Raw genomic sequence first — 18,937 nt, 5'->3', positions numbered from 1 at the left:
GGGTCAAACACTTCATGTAGTCTTCCACAAGCTTCCCACAATAAGTTTTGGCCCATTCCTGGTGTAACTAAGTCAGGTTTCTAGGCCTCCTTGCTCCTTGCTCGCACACGCCTTTTCAGTTCTGCCCACACATTTTCTAAGGGATTGAGGTCAGGGCTTTGTGATGGCAACTCCAATACCTTGACTTTGTTGTCCTTAAGCCATTTTGCCACAACTTTGGTAGTATGCTTAGGGTCATATTCCATTTGGAAGACCCATTTGTGACCAAGCTTTAACTTCCTGACAGATATCTTGAGATGTTGCTTCAATATATCCACATAATTTCCCAACCTCATGATGCCATCTATTTTCTGACTTGCACCAGTCCCTCCTGCAGCAAAGCTCCCTCACAACATGATGCGGCCACCCCGGTGCTTCATGGTTGGGATGGTGTTCTTCGGCTTGCAAACCTCTCCCTTTTTCCTCTGAACATAACGATGGTCATTATGGTCAAACAGTTATTTTTTTGTTTCATCAGACCAGAGGAAATTTCTCCAAAAAGTATGATCTATCTCCTCATGTGCAGTTGCAAACCGTAGTCTGGCTTTTTTATGGCGGTTTTTGAACAGCGGCTTCTTCCTTGATGAGCGGTCTTTCAGGTTATGTCGATATATGACTTGTTTTACTGTGGATATAGATACTTCTCCCAAGAAGGAAACCAGACTTGTGTATGTCTACAATTGTTTTTCTGAGGTCTTGGCTGATTTATTTTGATTTTCCCATGATGTCAAGCAAAGAGGAATTGAGTTTTAAGGTAGGTCTTGAAATACATCTACAGTTACACCTCGAATTGACTCAAATTATGTCAATTAGCCTATTAGAAGCTTCTAAAGCCATGACATAATTTTCTGGAATTTTCCAAGATGTTTAAATGCACAGTCAACTTAGTGTATGTAAACTTCTGACCCACTGGAATTGTGATACAGTGAATTATAAGTGAAATAATCTGTCTGTAAACAATTGTTGGAAAAATGACTTGTGTCATGGAGAAGGTAGATGTCCTAACTGACTTGCCAAAACTATAGTTTGTTAACAAAACATTTGTGGAGTGGTTAATAATAAACTACTTTTAATGACTCCAACCTAAGTGTATGTAAACTCCCAACTTCAACTGTATCTCATCTTGTTATCAGCAAAATCAACACATCAGATGAGTCAACCTACAGTGCAGTGGGAACAAAGTATAAAACGGATTGTAGAAATTGAACCTTTTTGGCTGCAAATGGTCATTTATTTTGAATTGTACATGTTATTGTTCATCAGTATATTATTTTCAGTGTACAGTATAGTCCTCAGTGGATATTATAAAGTTAATATTGGTACATTGTTCTAAATGCACACTGTCTATACGATGTGCTATTAATGTTACAGATCCTGCTTCATTTAAACTTGAGAATATCCTTCATGCAACACAATAAACAATATCTCTCTGAGACCGTAACAGGAGAACACAGTGTGTACTGGTTCAGAGCCGGATCAGGAGAATCCCACCCAGGAGTCATTTACACCCCTGGGAACAGGAGTGATGAGTGTAAGAAGAGCCCTGAGACTCCCTCTCCTACACAGAGCTGTGTCTACAGCCTCTCCAAGAACATCCTCAGCCCCTCTGATGGGTTAGTGACAAATTGAATTTTAAACAGTTAATTAATGTAATTACATTTATCCAATCCATCATGTTTGGAGGCTATGAACAGTTGGACAATTATGTTATTTAAACAATGTACCAGTAGCACTGTGTAGAATCATTAAACCAATGTATCATTAAATATTGTCTGATGAATCATATTATTTTAAAATGTAGCTGTTAATAATGGTAAAATAATTTTGCTTTATGTTATGAGGGTTGATTTGTTTGTATACATTATCTGGCTTGTACTTGTCACGAATATTACCGAAGGTGACTCCCCTTCTTGTTCGGGTGGCGCTCGGCGGTCGTCGTCGCCGGTCTACTAGCTATCGCCGATCCGTTGTTCTGTGTTCGTTTAGTTTTGTCTATTGGTAGCACCTGTTTCTAGTTTGGTTGTTAGGATAGGGTTATATATAGTCTGTTCAGCCCGCTTCTGTTTCGTGCGGGCTTGTTCTCCTGTTTCCTTGTTTGAGTGTATGTTTGTTGGCATTCTGGGTTTCACACTGTCCGTTTATATTTCTGTTCATTTGTGTTTCCGCTTTTGTTCATGTTATGTTTCCAGGACATTAAAGCGTGTTGTTTTTCCCACATCCTTTGCTCTCTGCACCTGACTCCACACCTCTTCACTCATTTACTCTTAACAGTACTGTTTTGTTTCTTTGATTATTTCAGAATCAAGTATTAATATATGTGCAGTATGTTTTATTTGTTGTCAATTTCAAAGTTTACACCTTTGAGGACAGTCACTCTTTGTACCATTATTAAAGCTCAATTTTAAATAATATGATACATCATGCAATGTTTAATGATAAATTGGTTTAACAATTCGACACAGCACTACTGGTACATGCTGGTACATTATAGCTATAATTACAGTAAGCTGTGTGAACTCAATAAATACTGTAGAACGTAATTAACCTACATTATATACGATAATATAATATAATAATATAATACCTCAATGTTTGTTTAATGGGTTACAGTAAATACCACAACAATCATACATTTAGCAAAAATTATTAAAACAATAAAAATAGAACCATAATACAATTATACATCTTTGCAAATAGAAAAATGACTTCAAATGGGGGCTGATCAAACTTTACAATATAACATTAGGAAAGTAATTCATCCTTGTTCGAGACAGAATGCCTCATAGCGGCAGGAGCCTATCTCCTGATTCTATAGCAGAATGCAGCTTGATGTACAAGGTCACCTCCTGGACAGGACACTTAACCCAATCCATCTCCTTTATGCTGAGTGCCAAACAGAGAGGCATCCGGTCCCATTTTTAGAGTAATTGGTGTGACTCGATCGGGGATCAAACCCTCAACCTTCTTATCTCAGGGAGGACACTAAGCACACTGCCACTGAGTTGGCTCACAGTTAAACAGTATGTCTAAGCAAAGGGCTGATATACAAGAGATACAATACAAGAGGATGACATAGAATCACTAAGGAAGTCTAAAATAACAATACAATCACAGATTAAAGGCCAAACAAAAAAATGGGTTTCTCGGGAGTGATTTAAAGTCCTCAATGGTTTCTGGCCTCCTACCTGACAGGACAAGACGTTCCATTACAGTGTTACTCTGACAGAGAACGCTCCTAGAAGAATTAGCTTCCTACATCAGTGGAGGCTCCTCAGAGGAGGAAGGGGAGGACAGTTCTCAGTGAATTTCATAAAAAATGTAATAGTGAAACATTTAAAAAGTTATACTTTTTAGATTAAACGACACAAAATATATTCACGTCACCAAGTAATGGATTAAAACACACTGTTTTTTAATGAAGATCTACAGTAGCCTCAACAGCACTCTCTAGGGAATGTATGATTGTGTAGCTGGAGGACAGCTAGCTTCCGTCTTCCTCTGGGTACATTGACTTCAATACAAACGTAGGAGTCTCATGTTTAATTACATAGTAATTGTGACAGTTTCCGGAGGACACCTTCCAACTCATCAGAGCTCTTGTAGCATTAACTGAAATTTTGTCCACCCAACCAACGGATAAGATAATTAATCTATGACTGAAAGCATAAGCTATAGCTAGCTAGCACTGCACTGCATAACATGTGGTGAGTAGCTGACTCAAAGAGAGAGAAAGACAATAGTTTAACAGTTTTAAACAAATTACTTTCTTAAAAAATGAATGAGGATTGGGAGAGAGAGAGATATATTTGTTTTTTTTTCACTTTCACTTTCACTTTCACTTACTTAGCTAGCAAATGCAGCTAAGCTAGTTTTGCCTACTCAAACACCCAGCTCAAACAGAGGGATGCTATGTTAGTTAGCTGGCTTTAACTATGCAAAATTGGAACTCTTTCAAGTAAAGGTAAGCTTTTGGTTTTACTAATTTGGTGTAAGTGCTAATCTGCTCACTGACTGTACATTTTACTGCATCATTGTAGCGGGTTAAATATCTTGTTAGTTCTATTAAATATGCTGACTATGACGTTACTTTAACTAATATGATGACAACAATATGTGCTGTATGTAGCAGTTATGACATGAAGGATCGGTTTGGAAAGGTTTTTTCACCTGGTCACAGACAGCTGATGTGTTGTGCATTGAAGTCCATAAGCGAAGCTAAAAGGTGAGAGGAGGAGAGAGCGTAGATGCGAGAAGGAATACAACAAGCTGTTTGAGTGTGAATGGTGGTGTATTCGTTCCTCAGATTCTGTTAAAACAAATCTTCAACGGATGCAAACGGAACGAAACTATAATAAATTCAGGTAATAAATATACCTGAATTTTTCCAGTTTGCAACTGTTGGACTAATGATGACACACTAGATCAGCTAGATGCATGCAAAAGTGTGCAAGGCGGTATTGTCTCTTTCTGTCCACGTGTCAGTGTATGTCACCTCAAATCTTTATCTGGACTTGTGTGCACCTATTTTGTAAACTTTCATTCATAAGCTAGGTTGTAATAACCTCATGATGGGTATAGGGAAAATTCTGCCACTGTCTTGCTTGACAGAAAATGTCACTGTATTATTAAGGGTCAAATATCATGACTGTTTAAATACATTATATATTAAGAAAAGTTTATTGACCAAACTACATCCATTCCTCTGCACATAGAAACAATGTTCAGTCCCAGTCTACTCTGACATCAGAGTACACACTCTCCTGTGGTGTCTCTCTCTTCTTTCTTCCTCTTTTAGTTTTCCTCTCAGAGAAATGCAATGCAGCATAATTCAGGGTATCTGCATCTTGATCCTGTAAATAATGTTGTTGGTTTAAAAAATGTAGTCATAATAATAGTCGGAAAATTGGAGTATCTAGTATCATATCACAAATTATCTACCAACAGGCCAATATTATAACACTTGCATTTATTACCTGATCATATTCAGTGGTTGAGTTGTCATGTCTAATATGCTGAGCAACACTCACTGTTAACATGAATAAAAACAAGCATGAACATGACAAAAGGTAAATACTTGATGACAAGTATTAACCGTCAAATGTATTAGGTGTTCAACTACAGTTTGTACTACCAGAGGACTCACCTTTATAATGTTCAGAAATTGGCTTTGTATTTCTGCTGAAGACAAGTATAATGATCACAATCACACAGAAAACTGATGTCACTCCCAGTCCAATGACTACATGATCCAGTGATCTTTCTAAAAGGAAGAAAAAACGTAATAATGAGAGTCAATATACATGTATACCACCGTTATATTAATATCAAATAGGAAGAGAGAGATAGCTACCCTTGAATTATAATAAAATAGTAAGAGAAAAATACCGCCCTTATATAAAAATAAAACAGTAAGAGATATATATATATAAATATATCTATACCACCCTTATATTAAAATATAATAATAAAAGAGATATATGCCACCGTTAAATTAAAATAAAATAGTAGGAGAGATACATTTCACCCTTATGTTAAAACAAAATAGTAAAATAAATATATACCACCCTTATTTTAAAATAAAATAGTATGAGAGATCTATTTCACCCTTATATTCAAATAATATAGATAGAGGTATATATACCAACCATATAGTAAGATAAAATAATAATAGAAATACATACCACCATTACATTCAAATAAAATAGTAAGAAATATGTAACACCATTTATATGACTAAAAGATTAGTAAGATATATATAGATACCACCCTTATATTAAAATAAAAATGTTTCTGAAGATGGCAGAGGAGGATCAATGTCTGTTCCTAACAACTGTTGATTTCTGTTGACTTTCCCTGCACTTTCAGCAACAGTGGCACATTTTTGGTATGGACGACCAGTACCTACAGAAAGGAGCGGCTTCCATGGAGGAACTGAATGCAGGAGAAGTATGTGTGATGTTCTGATGAGGGGCTCTGTCTTTTGTCTCTATCCTGCCTTTCCAGCCCAAACTTCCTCAACACCCTTTTCCTAGTATGACTGAGGACATTCAATCTCCATCATCCTAATCTGCCTAAGGACGTTCAATCTCCAACATCCTAATCTGCCTAAGGACATTCAATCTCCAACTGCATCATCCTAATCTGCCTAAGGACATTCAATCTCCAACATCCTAATCTCCACAATCTCCATCTCCATCATTCAAATGTGACAACGGAAATTCAATCTCCATTTCCGTCATCCTAATCTACCTAAGGACATTCTATCTCCATCGTCTCAATTTATATTTGTTGTGTTTGTCATTTTATATAGCTTTTTAACGCTTTGAGATGAATTTTGTAATGAAAAGCACTATACACATTCCATAAAATTGGTATTATTATCATATGAAAGATGTGGATTGATTGTAGCCACATTTTGAAGGAGAGATTTGTCAAAATATTAATTTTGTATTTCTTTAAATAAGTTATTAGCAGGTTGTACTTTGTTTACAGCATCTAAGAATTTTCAGCTGAACATTAATTTCTGGTCAATGATGAGAAAATTGTTATAGCAAAAGGCACATTGACCTCAACCACTGTGCAGTACACTGACTGTATAAAACATTATGAGAAGATGTTCTTTCCTTGACAGACTGACCAGGTGAATCCAGGTGAAAGGTATAATCCCTTATTGATGTCACTTGTTAAATCCACTTCAATCGGTGTATTTGAAGGGGAGGAGATAGTGTACAGTATGTGTGCCATTCAGAGGGCGAATGGGCAAGGAGTCAACATGTGCCAGAATCCCTGTGGAAAACTTTCGACAACGTGTAGAGTCCATGCCCCAAAGATTGAGGGCAAAAGGGGGTGCAACTCAATATAAGGAAGATGTTCTTAATGTTTTGTACACTCAATGTACACGCACCACTTTTAATATGACTAAACTTTCTTCTGTATTTTCAACATTATAACACATAATATTCATTACTTACCAATATTTAGGTTTGTTCCATTGCCAAACAGGATCTCCCCACATGTGGCCACAGCACAGTAGTAAGTCCCAGCATCAGAGAGACTGAGGTTGTTCTTGGAGAGGCTGTAGACACAGGTCTGTGTAGGAGAGGGAGTCTCAGGGTTCTTGTTACACTCATCTCTCCTGTTCCCAGGGGTGTAAATAACTCCTGGATGGGATTCTCCTGATCCGGCTCTGAACCAGTACACACTGTGTTCTCCTGTACAGGTCTCAGAGAGTACTGTACACTGTAGAATCACAGAGTCTCCTGGATGGACTGGATCAGAAACTGGTTGCTGCACCAATGTAGGGGGATTGTGTCCTATATTGTGTCATTGTATTGAGAACATAATTATTAATTAGCTTGTAAAGTGGAGACATCATAGAGTTTTAAATAAAAAACATTCCTTTAGGCACATGGCAGTTTTGGAAACAGTGTTTTGCTTGCTAGAAAAGAGAGGTGCAGTTTCTATTTGTCAGTAATTATTCAAATGTATTCACCCCACAGTCAGCCAAGATGCTTAGCTAGGCATCTTAAGAGTTCTTTACAGTAAAAGTTAGTTAGCTACCGTTTCTACACTCTTTTGCTAGCTATACCGTAACGATGTAATTTCAAAAACCTGTCAAAAATGACAAGTTGTTTTTACATTTAACCATTATGACACGCATCCATGAATATCCACTTTCTATACATACTGCTGCAAGATTGTTCATACTTTTCTGAATATCTACTGTACATGGCAGTGTACATCTACTGTATGTATAACAATACACAAAAACACTTGGTGAACATTGAAATGCACAATTTAAATTAAATTACCCTTCACAGCCAAAAATGTTGCATGTCCATAGTTCATCCCATACATTGTCCCAATTCCACAAAAGTATGTTGCCTCATCTAACGTGCTGATATTTCTGATAATGAGATTATACACATATTCAGATGTCTCCACATGGAAACGTGGGTTCTTAAACTCTCCATTAAGTACAGGTTCTGATGCATAGGATACAGATGCGACAAGATGGGGCAGTCGGCCAACAGTTTGTCTGTACCAGTACAGCAATTGTTGAGATTCTGCTTTAGGACATGGCAAAGATACATTGTCTCCAAATAGACGAGTAGTCACTGGTATTGGTTGAGGAGCATCTTCAGTCTGAATCAGGTCTGCCAAAATGTGAATGTAATCAGATGTCAATTTTAAATGGAAATGGACAATGTTCAACCTTTGAGTAACAGGTTTTTTTCTTAATTAAGTCATCAAACTACTGCAATTTAAAATGTCTGAAGATATATCGGTCACATTGCTGTCCAAACTGAATATATTTCATTATCTTTAGATATGACTTTCCAATATGATAGTCTTATTCTTTTAGATTTTACATTCTACTGTTCAGTAAAGTACTATGTGAGATAAGGACATGCACTTACACACTTGAGAGAGAAGTCCCCAAAGAAGGCAGATTCTGATCATCTTGATATGGACTGATTGTAGCTTTAACAACTGTTTTTCTTTGTTACTATGAATGACTGACTGACAAAATGAAAATAATTGTGGGATGTTTAAAATCTAAGAATGACTTGATTGGTTAGGGGAAAGACATGCATCACTTCCTGTTGAACGTTTCCATACGTTTTCAGCCATGTACTGTAGGCAATCTAAAGATTTATGGTGTGCACTAATTTGTTGGCCTACATTACAACGAGATATTGCTCAGTGATGCAATATATCCAAGATTCAGATTAATCCAAGACCACGATTCAAAACATTATCAGTAGAGTTTTTACATTGAATGTGTAACAAAGACTCTGTGAGTTGAGAAGCAGGTGCAGGTGAAACGTTTAATAAAACAACAAACATGGAACGAAACAACATAACAGTAGCATCTACGCATGAACACAGGAACAATACTGACTGGGGAAGGATCCTAAGGGAGTGCCAGGCATAGGAGAGGTACTTGTGTGCCTCATGATAGACGTACAGGTGCACTTAATGATTGATGCCAGGTGTGCGTAATAATGGATCCCAGGACCGGTGTTATGTATACCAACGACGGCGAACACAGGAGTAGACGTGACAGAAAGAGCTTAGTCCATGACTAGGCTTAATCTACATTCGGAAACTATTCAGACCCCTTGACTTTTATTCCATTCTAAAATGGATGAAATAGTTTTTCCCCCTCATCAATCTACACACAATACCCCATAATGACAAAGCAAAAACAGGTTTTCAGACATTTTTGCAGATGTATAAAAAATGTAAAAGTATTCAGACCCTTTTACACAGTACTTTGTAGAAGCACCTTTTGCATCGATTACTGCCTTAAGTCTTCTTGGTACGACGCTACCACCTTGTCACACCTGTATTTGGGGAGTTTCTCCCACTCTTCTCTACATATCCTCCCAAGCGTTGTCAGGTTGGATGACGAGCATTGCTGCATTGCTATTTTCAGGTCTAACCAGAGATGTTCCATCAGGTTCAAGTCTTGGTACTGGCTGGGCCATTCAAGGACATTCAGAGACTTGTCACGAAGCCACTCCTGCGTTGTCTTGGTTGTGTGCTTAGGGTCGTTGTCCTGTTGGAAGGTAAACCTTAACCCCAGTCTGAGATCCTGAGGTCTCTGGAGCAGGTTTTCATCAAGGATCTCTCTTTACTTTTCTCCTTTCATCTTTACCTCAAACCTGACCAGTCTATCAGTCCCTGCTGCTGAAAAACGGTGCTACCGTTGGTGCTACCACCGTGCTTCATTGTAGGGATGGTGCCAGGTTTCCTCAGGACGTGACAATTCGCATTCAGGCCAAAGAGTTCAGTCTTGGTTTCATCAGACCAGAGAATCTTGTTTCTCATGATCTGAGAGTCTATAGGTGCCTTTTGGCAAACTCCAAGCGGGCTGTCTTGTGCCTTTTACTGAGGAGTGGCTGCATAGCGGAGAAGGTATGGTGGGATTCTAAATGGTTGGTAATCTGTATGTTAACTTGGCTTTCAAAGATCTTTGAAAGGCAGGGTAGAATAGATATAGGTCTGTAGCAGTTTGGGTATAGAGTGTCTCACCCTTTAAAGAAGGGGATGACCGCGGCAGCTTTACAGTCTGTGGGAACCACAGATGATACGAAAGAGAGGTTGAACATTTTAGTAATAGGGGCTGCAACAATTTTGGCAGATATTTTTAAGAAAGAGTGGGTCCAGATTGTCTAGCCCGGCTGATTTGTAGTGGTCAATATTTTGCAGCTCCTTCAGAGCATCAGTTGTCTGGATTTGGGTGAAGGAGAAGTGGGAGAGGCTTAGGCGAGTTGCTGTGGGGGGTGAAGGGCTTTTGATCGGGGTAGGGATAGCCAGGTGGAAAGCATGGCCAGCCATAGAAAAATTATTGTTGAAATTCTCAATTATAGTGGATTTACTGGTGGTTACTGTGTTGCCCAGCCTCAGTGCAGTGGGCAACTGGGAGGAGGTGCTCTTATTCTCCATGGACTTTACAGTGTCCCAGAACTTTTTTGAGTTTGTGATAATGGATGCAAATTTATGCTTGAAAAAGTTAGCCTTTGCTTTCCTAACTGCCTGTGAATATTTGTTCCTAACTTCCCTGAAAAATTGCATATCACGGGGGCTGTTCAATGCTAATGCAGAATGCCACAGGATGTTTTTGTGCTGGATAAGGACAGTCAGGTCTGGAGAGAATCAAGAGCTATATCTGTTCCTGGTTCTACAGTTTTTGAATGGGGCACGCTTATTTAAGATGGTGAGGAAGGCACTTCTGAAGAATAACCAGGCATCCTGTACTGACGGAATGAGGACAATATCCTTCCAGGATATCCGGGCCAGGTCGATTAGAAAGGCCTGCTCGCTGAAGTGTTTCAGGGAGTGTTTTACAGTGATGAGGCGTGATCATTTGACCGCAGACCCATTACAGATGCAGGGAATGATGCAGTGATCGCTGAGATCTTGTTTGAAAACAGAAGAGGTGTATTTGGAGGACAAGTTGGTTAGGATGATATCTATGAGGGTGCCCGTGTTTACGGATTTGGGGTTGTACCTGGTGGATTCATTGATAATTTGTGTGAGATTGAGGGCATCAATCTTAGTTTGTAGCATGGCCAGGGTGTTAAGCATGTCACCGTTTAGTTCACCTAGCAGCATGAGCTCTGGAGATAGATTGGGGGCAATCAATTCACGTATGGGGTCCAGGGCACAACTGGGGGCAGAGGATGGTCTATAGCAAGCGGCAACGATGAGAGACTTGTTTCTGGAAAGGTGGATTTTTATAAGTAGAAGCCCGAATTGTTTGGGTACAGACCTGGATAGTAAAGACAGAACTCTGTATGCTATCTCTGCAGTAAATTGCAACACCGCCCCCTTTGGCAGTTCTATATTGTTGGAAAATGTTAATGTTAGGGATGGAAATTTCAGGGTTTTTGGTGGTCTTCCTAATCCAGGATTCAGACATAACTAGAGCATCAGGGTTGGCAGAGTGTGCTAAAGCAGTGAATAAAACAAACATAGGGAGGAGGCTTATAATGTTAACATGCATGAAACCAAGGCTTTTACTGTTAAAGAAGTTTAAAAATGAGAGCACCTGAGGAGTAGGAGTGGAGCTTGGCACTGCAGGGCCTGGAATAACCTCTGCATCACCGTCATCATCAGAGTAGGAGTAGGATAAGAGTACGGCTAAAGGCTATCAGGACTGGTCGTCTAGTGCGTTCAGAGCAGAGAGTAAAAGGAGCAGGTTTCTGGGCGCGAGATAATAGATTCAAGGCATAAAGTACAGACAGAGGTATGGTAGGATGTGAGTACATTGGAAGTAAACCTAGGCATTGAGTAATGATGAGATTGTCTCTAGAGATGTTTAACCTTGTCTAGGAACCCCCACCCCCGCAACAGCCAGTGAAAGTGCAGGGCAAAACAACAAAAATCTCATAATTAAAATTCCTCAAGCATACAAGTATTTTACACCATTTGAAAGATAATATTCTCGTTAATACAGCCACAGTGTCAGATTTCAAAAAGGATTTACAGCGAAAGCACCACAAAGGATTATGTTAGGGCACCACCAAGCAACAGAAAAACACAGCCATTTTTTCCAGCCAAAGAGAGGAGTCAAAAAAAGCAGAAATAGAGATAAAATTAATCAATAACCTTTGATGATCTTCATCAGATGACTCTCATAGGACTTCATGTTACACAATACATGTATGTTTTGTTTGATGAAGTTCATATAATAAAACTGAGTTTTCATTTCCTACCGCTTTCACTGGATGTCAACAGTCTTTGGAATTTGGTTGAGGTTATTCCTTTGTGCAATGAAGAAGTCTGGCCATCTAGGAACTGCGTAACACTGTTGAGAGTTGCGCAAGACTTGAAAAGTTGCTTGGTTTGTTGTCTTCCAATTCTTAACATTTAAAAACGTGATTTTCATATAATTTTATTTGAATTTGCTGTGCTGCATTTTCCCTGGCTTTTGGCCAAGTGGGATGCAAGCTACTTTTCAAGTCTTGGCCAACTCTCAACAGCGTTACCCTTTTCCAGGATGGCCCTACTTCTTCATTGCACAAATGAATAACCTCAACCAAATTCCAAAGACTGGTGACATCCAGTGGAAGAGTGTTTTCTATCCAAATCTACTAATATGCATATCTTATATTCTTGGCAGGAGTAGCAGGAAGTTGAAATTGGGCACGATATTCATCCAAAAGTGAAAATGCTGCCCCCTATACCTTAAGAAGTTTTAAGCAATGCCACTTTATATAATGTTTACATACACTACATTACTCATCTCATCTACTGCATCTTTCCTATGCCTTTCGGCCATCACTCATTAATATATGTATATGTACATATTCTTATTCATTCCTTTACACTTGTGTGTATAAGGTAATTGTTGTGAAATTGTTAGATTACTTGTTAGATATTACTGCATGGTCGGAACTAGAAGTACAAGCATTTCGCTACACTTGCATTAACATCTGCTAACCATGTGTATGTGACCAAAAAATTTGATTTGATTTGATTAATATTGCCCAACAATTGGCAATATTATAGACCTCCCCTTTATAATGTTCACATTCTGGCTCTGTATTTCTGTTGCAGATGATAATGATCACAATCACACAGACACACAAACTTATGTCACTCCCAGGGCAATGACTACAGGATGTGCCGGCATTGATGTTTTATATTATACAAAATAAAATAATTAAATATTGATGATATAGTTTTAACAGGGCAATCCAGGATTAGAAGAAAAAAAACATATCGACCACCCCACCACCACTTATGTTGATAAACAGATAAAGCTTAGGGCTGAAGAAATGTAACCCGGAGTGCATAAAAAGCCTTGGTTACGAAATTGTAATTAGTCCAGAAAAGCATGGAGCAGTCACTACACTTGAAATTGTTGGAACTTTGAAACTCTGCACGGGGGGAAGAAAATTAACCCACCTACTAGACCAGGAAACATGACGCGGAGAACTACATGTTTGAAATAGTTGAAACTTTGAACGACAACACGAGGTGAAAAAGATAACCTCACCATTCAGACCAGGACATTGCCAGTCTGCAGCTGCTTGTGTAAAGTGGTTTGGAACTTTGAATACCAACACAAGGGGGAAGAAGAAAACTCCCCTCTCAGACAATCACTGGTACAGCTAAGTAGATGTTCTGAGGAAACACCCCATTGGAGACCGGACAACAAAGAGGAAGGACATTGTGACCTCTGGTGGACAATCAGAGCATGTACAAGTGGGCCACGGAAAGGCCCAACAAAACCCTTTCAAAAAAGGATTGGTGCCGACAGAGATTAACGGCGAACAAAGGCATTCACACCTAAATACATTCTTGATTTCTTACTCCAAATGGGCGGTGGTTCATGTGCAAAGTATTATGATTACTGTGAGGGTAGTTCCCAAATATCAATGATAAGTGTTTCTTTCCCTCCCCTGCCCTCTCTCTCTACCCCTCCCTCTTTTGGTAACAAGCCATCATATTTTGTCAGTCCACTAGCGACCTTTGTCTCATGTAGAGACATGTAGAGATGCATGCTTATTCTGTGTTATTACTTAGTTAGCTAGTCAATAAAGAATTAAACCAATTTGTGTAGTACTGAATTATGAGCAAGGCTGGGGATTTTGCAGATCCAAGAAGGTTACGACTGGTCAGAATGATGATATGATAAGATGACACGATTAATATGTTGACTGTTTTATGGATGTTATATTCATTTGGGAGATGGTAATTCTTTAAACAACTTATTCTGTGGTGCATTGGTAATTGTTACATTGTTTATTTTATCGGGTAACAATTAAACATAGTTAGTGGATTAAATAAATACAGTCATAAGACTAATGAAAGTAAAGTCACAACACCATATTTTGAGTCTAAACAGTGTGTGTTTACAATAACACTATTTACAAACAATGGAGTAAAACAAGCTCATGTGACTTCTATAAGCTACAAAATGTTATTTAATAATTTCTATATATCATTAACTTGAATTGAATTCCAGACTGTCCCCTTTAACACAATGTGTTTCTGTATGCTATAAGCACTCTCCTACATGAGACATAATTATTTGAATATAACAACTCACAATATAATATTCAGAAACTACCAATATCCATTTTTTTTCCTTTGCCAAACAGGATCTCTGTGGAAAAAGTTAAACATGTCCTATTCCATTTTCAACTAATAAGCAGTTAGCGCAATCAAAAGACCAGTGATGTGTATCTGGGCCAACAGTTATATAATGTTTCCCAGTCTGTCTGTTGAATGCTTTAAGCCTACTAATTGATACCATACTCTATTCGACCGATACATATCTCTATTTGACCATAATGCCCTTTACATGGTTTACTAGACCTACCTCTATGAGGAGTAGCCCACTCATCCTAGTTGCCTCTCCACAGTAAGAGCTTAGCATAATATCATATGTAAATTGACTTCATAAAGTTAAATTATTACATTAAAGAGATATTATACAAAAATATGAATGTACATGATGGTACAAAAATGCTTCTTATGACTTAAAAGTTTGAATAATCATGAATGAAATGGTTATGTCCATAATTTAACTATGACAGACAGTAAGAATTTGACCTCTTGTGAAATGAATAACAAACCAAAGACCCTATACTAGAAATATTCAGTGATATTAAATGACAATGATAATCCTACAACATTCATTTATTGCTATAATTATATATGTGATAATGTATGGAACAAAAACTATTCTGCACATATCAACCCAATATGATATTGTTCCATTCTACACAATGTTATGAACATATGTGCACTTTTTACCAATAGTGTACATAGACATTTAAAGATGAAAACCCAGCTAGCTCAGAATAAGTCGACCACTCCAGAAGATATTTTGAGCAGAAACATGGTTGTAATTCCATTGTCTATGGTATTGTATTTGGATATTGTATTGTACTATTGTGAAAGTTAATCCGAAAGCAATGTCCTGCGATTGTTTTACCAAAATGCTTAAATTGTGTCTAAATAGAGACATTTGACTGAGATCATTTTGTCAATGCTGTATCTGAAACAAAGTTCAGTCCCAGTCTGAGTACCTGACATCAGAGTACACACTCTCCTGTGGTGTGTCTCTCTTCTTTCTTCCTCTTTTAGTTTTCTTCTCAGAGAAATGCAATGCAGCATAATTCAAAATATCTGTGTTTGGCACCTAAGTAAGAGAGTACAGAAAATAATAACTCCACTGTGCACAATAACAGAAAAGTAAAATAATAACATTAAAGATAATACGGTAAGGGGAATGTTCATGCGGAGGCTAGGATTCAAATCTTAGCAGAGAGCGCAGGACTGCTAACAATCCAGCTTGTATGTCATTTTCTCTGACATTTAAGGATATCGCATTCATGGTAAACACTCCAGATGTCAGCTCAGAAACGATGATTTTTTCATATCAAGCTTGTTATAACACGGATCTAACTTGGATCAGATTGAATCCTGGTCTTAGTGTCATATTCTTTCATACTAGTTAGTTACAGGCTACGGCATTAAAGACAAAATGAAACAAAAACATTTCTAAATCATTTACTTTGTAATAACCAAAACTGATGTTCAAAGCATGTTGACATTGTTAAATATAATATTTACACTACAGATTTACGCTACAGATTTCTGAACAATAAATAAGATAGCGTATATGAGGGTAATTTAACATCTTAAAGCCCCACATCTAAAATAACATTTTATTAAAACTAACACATTTTTGATCAACTGAGAGCTTGCCAAATTATAGCTGCAGGTTATAATTAACTATATTTAAATGCAGGTTTTCTTTATGACAAACAATTCTGACGCAACATCTCATGGGTTGCTGCTGTACTTAGTGATTTATTCACAAATATACACATATACACTAATATACACACTCCTGTGTAACAGGCAATGTACCTCTTGTTTCACACATTGGATAATATAGATGTTACATACCTGACCACTTGACTGCTCTGATGAGAGGTTATCATCGTGGTGAATATGCTGAGAGACACTTGCTGTATCAACAGATAGAAACCCAAGCATGAAAATGGAGACGGAATATACAGTATACCATTCAACAGTGTCAGCCGATGAGGTGAGATTTTACTTGTAAATGATCATTGCTCACACATTTGACACAAAGCAATAGATATGTTCTGCATGTCTAAAATGACTTACCTTTACAATGATCACATGTTTGTCTCTTGTTTTTGGTACAAGCGAGAATAAAAATGACAATCACACACACAGCCACTGCTGCTCCCAAGCTGAGGACAATGGGATCCACTGTGTTTCCTGGTATTCAAATACATTCAACATGCTTGCTATGTTTTATGTTAAGGATGCATAGTTGACACATGGAGGAGGAACAACAACACAATTTTTTCTCTCACTTTGACCCATTATAACTACTAAATAATCATGTCATTAAAATATGCTTAAATGTTTAGATAAAGAAGTGTAAGGTGCTTTATCAATTTAACAAGAAGTTGTACCTTTAATGGTGTTAAGTTTGGTTCCGTCTCCAAACAGGATCTCCCCGCATGTGACCACAGCACAGTAGTAAGTCCCAGCATCAGGTGGGCTGAGGTTGTTCTTGGAGAGGCTGTAGACACAGCTCTGTGTAGGAGAGGGAGTCTCAGGGCTCTTCTTACACTCATCACTCCTGTTCCCAGGGGTGTAAATGACTCCTGGATGGGATTCTCCTGATCCAGCTCTGAACCAGTACACATTGTGTTCACCTGTACAGGTCTCAGAGAGTACAGTACACTGCAGAGTCACAGATTCTCCTGGATGGACTTGGTCAGACTCTGGCTGCTGTTCCACTATCTGGTTGTCAGACCTCTGACCGTTTCCTAAATTAATCAGAACATAGAGTCATTATCAGACATTCAAATAATTTCAGATTAACATATTTTTCTGCGCTATTTCTGTTGGCTGAGAAATCACAAAAGTGCCCAGCAATTCTTTTGTCTTATTACTTATTAAAAAGTAATTGTCCTATTGACATAACTTAAAAACAGAAAGTACAATTATTTTACCTTTTAAAGACAGAAATGTGCCATCTCTAAACTTCAAAGTCATCACTCTTCCAATTGCACAATAGTACATGGCTTCATCTTCTGGGATCGACTTCATGATAGTAAGGCGAAACATCCTTTGAGCCAAAGTTACGCTGAAGTGTGAATTGTTAAATCCAGAGTGAAACACAGGCTCTGTTAAATATTTATGCATCGATGAGACAAGTTGTGGAATTCCTCCCACATTTTGCTTGTACCAGTGCATTTGCTCATCACTGAATTCTTCTACTGGGAAAACACATAGCAGGGTTACAGGATCACCAAGTTGAACAGTGGTCACTGGACTTAGCAGGTTAACATGGTCTACATCTAAATCAAATGGAAACAGAAACACAAGCACACTGTAGTTATCACACAGACAAGGACAAATGATAAGAGAAAACAAGTCTGTGAAAACAATTCAAATAATTGAAAATCAAGTTGTGAAAATCATTCCAGATGTTTTACTTTTCTCCTGCTTACTTTGTTTATTATTTATTTTTAGATGGTATTTGTGTTGGTTGAACGTTCTAAATGTCTATTTATCCTACCCTTCAAGAACCTTGAACTATATTGAATTGCACGGCACAGGAAAAACAATATTTTTTATGTATTATGATGAAGTGATGAAATTGTACTTACACGCTGCACTGAGAATAATCACAGCAACCCCTAATCTGACCATCATGGTATGTAACCTCTGGGGAGGTGGTGTTGATTTGGTCTGTGCTTAAATGAGAACCCAAGATCAAGTATTCAAACTTGAAAACATACCTCATTGGCTGGAACATAGTGTTCAATACTTCCTGTAAAATGTTCCAACCCGTGACCCATTTCTTCTGTGAACCTGACATGCCTGTTATGTCAGAAGGTCACAACCTTAGCTTTCATGTTACTGTGTGCCTCATATGTTGTATGTTTTGAACTGTTTAATTGTCCTTTTATCCAGTGTACTTTTTTGTTGTATGGATACATGTGTATAGATGCCGTAATGTGCTATAGATGTTGCTTGTATCATGTTTGACCATGATTGTTTTTAGTATGTCAAATGTGGTCTCAATGTGATTTACAAAATCTGAATTGTGTATTATTGTGGATAGACACAAATACATGTGTCTAACTAACTATATCAATGCATTTCTGTCTGCACAGTACAATTGCTATATTTTGCCTGTCCTTTTTACAACTACAGACAGTAGTTGTCAGATCGGCTGTACTGACTTCAGACAAGTCCCAAGATGCTTGTGGGGGTCGTAGAGCAAAACGGAGAACACCATAATGTTTGTGAGAATCTCATCATTTCATAATAGTTAATATAAGCGAAACCGTTCGGGATGCTACAGATAATTTTG

The 18,937-nt window shown here is 38.0% G+C and overlaps 2 protein-coding genes and 1 pseudogene across 2 annotated transcripts; 1 reads left to right on the top strand and 2 right to left on the bottom strand.

Annotated features, from left to right (window-relative positions):
• Positions 1-1,668, top strand: part of LOC123992371 — a 50,421-nt pseudogene extending 48,753 nt beyond the window's left edge.
• A 1,828-nt stretch (positions 1,669-3,496) lies between these two features.
• On the bottom strand, positions 3,497-8,543 carry LOC123994143 (signal-regulatory protein beta-2-like). The gene is made up of 6 exons (XM_046296662.1): positions 8,460-8,543; positions 7,851-8,195; positions 7,011-7,352; positions 5,183-5,299; positions 5,013-5,065; positions 3,497-4,889 (listed from the first exon to the last, which is right to left on the bottom strand). The coding sequence occupies exons 1-6, from the start codon at positions 8,500-8,502 to the stop codon at positions 4,761-4,763; spliced, it is 1,029 nt and encodes a 342-aa protein (XP_046152618.1). The 5' UTR covers positions 8,503-8,543; the 3' UTR covers positions 3,497-4,760.
• A 5,746-nt stretch (positions 8,544-14,289) lies between these two features.
• Positions 14,290-18,299, bottom strand: LOC123994142. Its single transcript, XM_046296661.1, has 6 exons — positions 18,228-18,299; positions 17,568-17,915; positions 17,022-17,381; positions 16,705-16,821; positions 16,480-16,541; positions 14,290-15,706 (listed from the first exon to the last, which is right to left on the bottom strand). The coding sequence occupies exons 1-6, from the start codon at positions 18,271-18,273 to the stop codon at positions 15,575-15,577; spliced, it is 1,065 nt and encodes a 354-aa protein (XP_046152617.1). The 5' UTR covers positions 18,274-18,299; the 3' UTR covers positions 14,290-15,574.
• Positions 18,300-18,937: the final 638 nt, after the last annotated feature.

The sequence above is a fragment of the Oncorhynchus gorbuscha genome, linkage group LG13 (genome assembly GCF_021184085.1).
Source record: "Oncorhynchus gorbuscha isolate QuinsamMale2020 ecotype Even-year linkage group LG13, OgorEven_v1.0, whole genome shotgun sequence".
Classification (NCBI taxonomy): Eukaryota; Metazoa; Chordata; class Actinopteri; order Salmoniformes; family Salmonidae; genus Oncorhynchus; species Oncorhynchus gorbuscha.
The sequence above is the reverse complement of the archived record's forward strand: the minus strand, read 5'-3'. Positions and strand labels throughout refer to the sequence as shown.

Bases quoted from the DNA above. Each gene is read 5' to 3' on its own strand.
- LOC123994143 (XM_046296662.1), bottom strand. From the start codon at position 8,502: ATGATCAGAATCTGCCTTCTTTGGGGACTTCTCTCTCAAGTGT. The intron at 7,353-7,850 runs GTAATTTAATTT...GACACAATATAG, and splicing joins AACATTTTTGGCTGTGAAGG to GACACAATCCCCCTACATTG. The intron at 5,066-5,182 runs GTGAGTCCTCTG...TCATGTTAACAG, and splicing joins AATTTCTGAACATTATAAAG to TGAGTGTTGCTCAGCATATT.
- LOC123994142 (XM_046296661.1), bottom strand. From the start codon at position 18,273: ATGATGGTCAGATTAGGGGTTGCTGTGATTATTCTCAGTGCAGCGT. The intron at 17,916-18,227 runs GTAAGTACAATT...CATTTGATTTAG, and splicing joins GATTATTCTCAGTGCAGCGT to ATGTAGACCATGTTAACCTG. The intron at 15,707-16,479 runs GTATGTAACATC...TCTCTTACTTAG, and splicing joins CAGAGCAGTCAAGTGGTCAG to GTGCCAAACACAGATATTTT.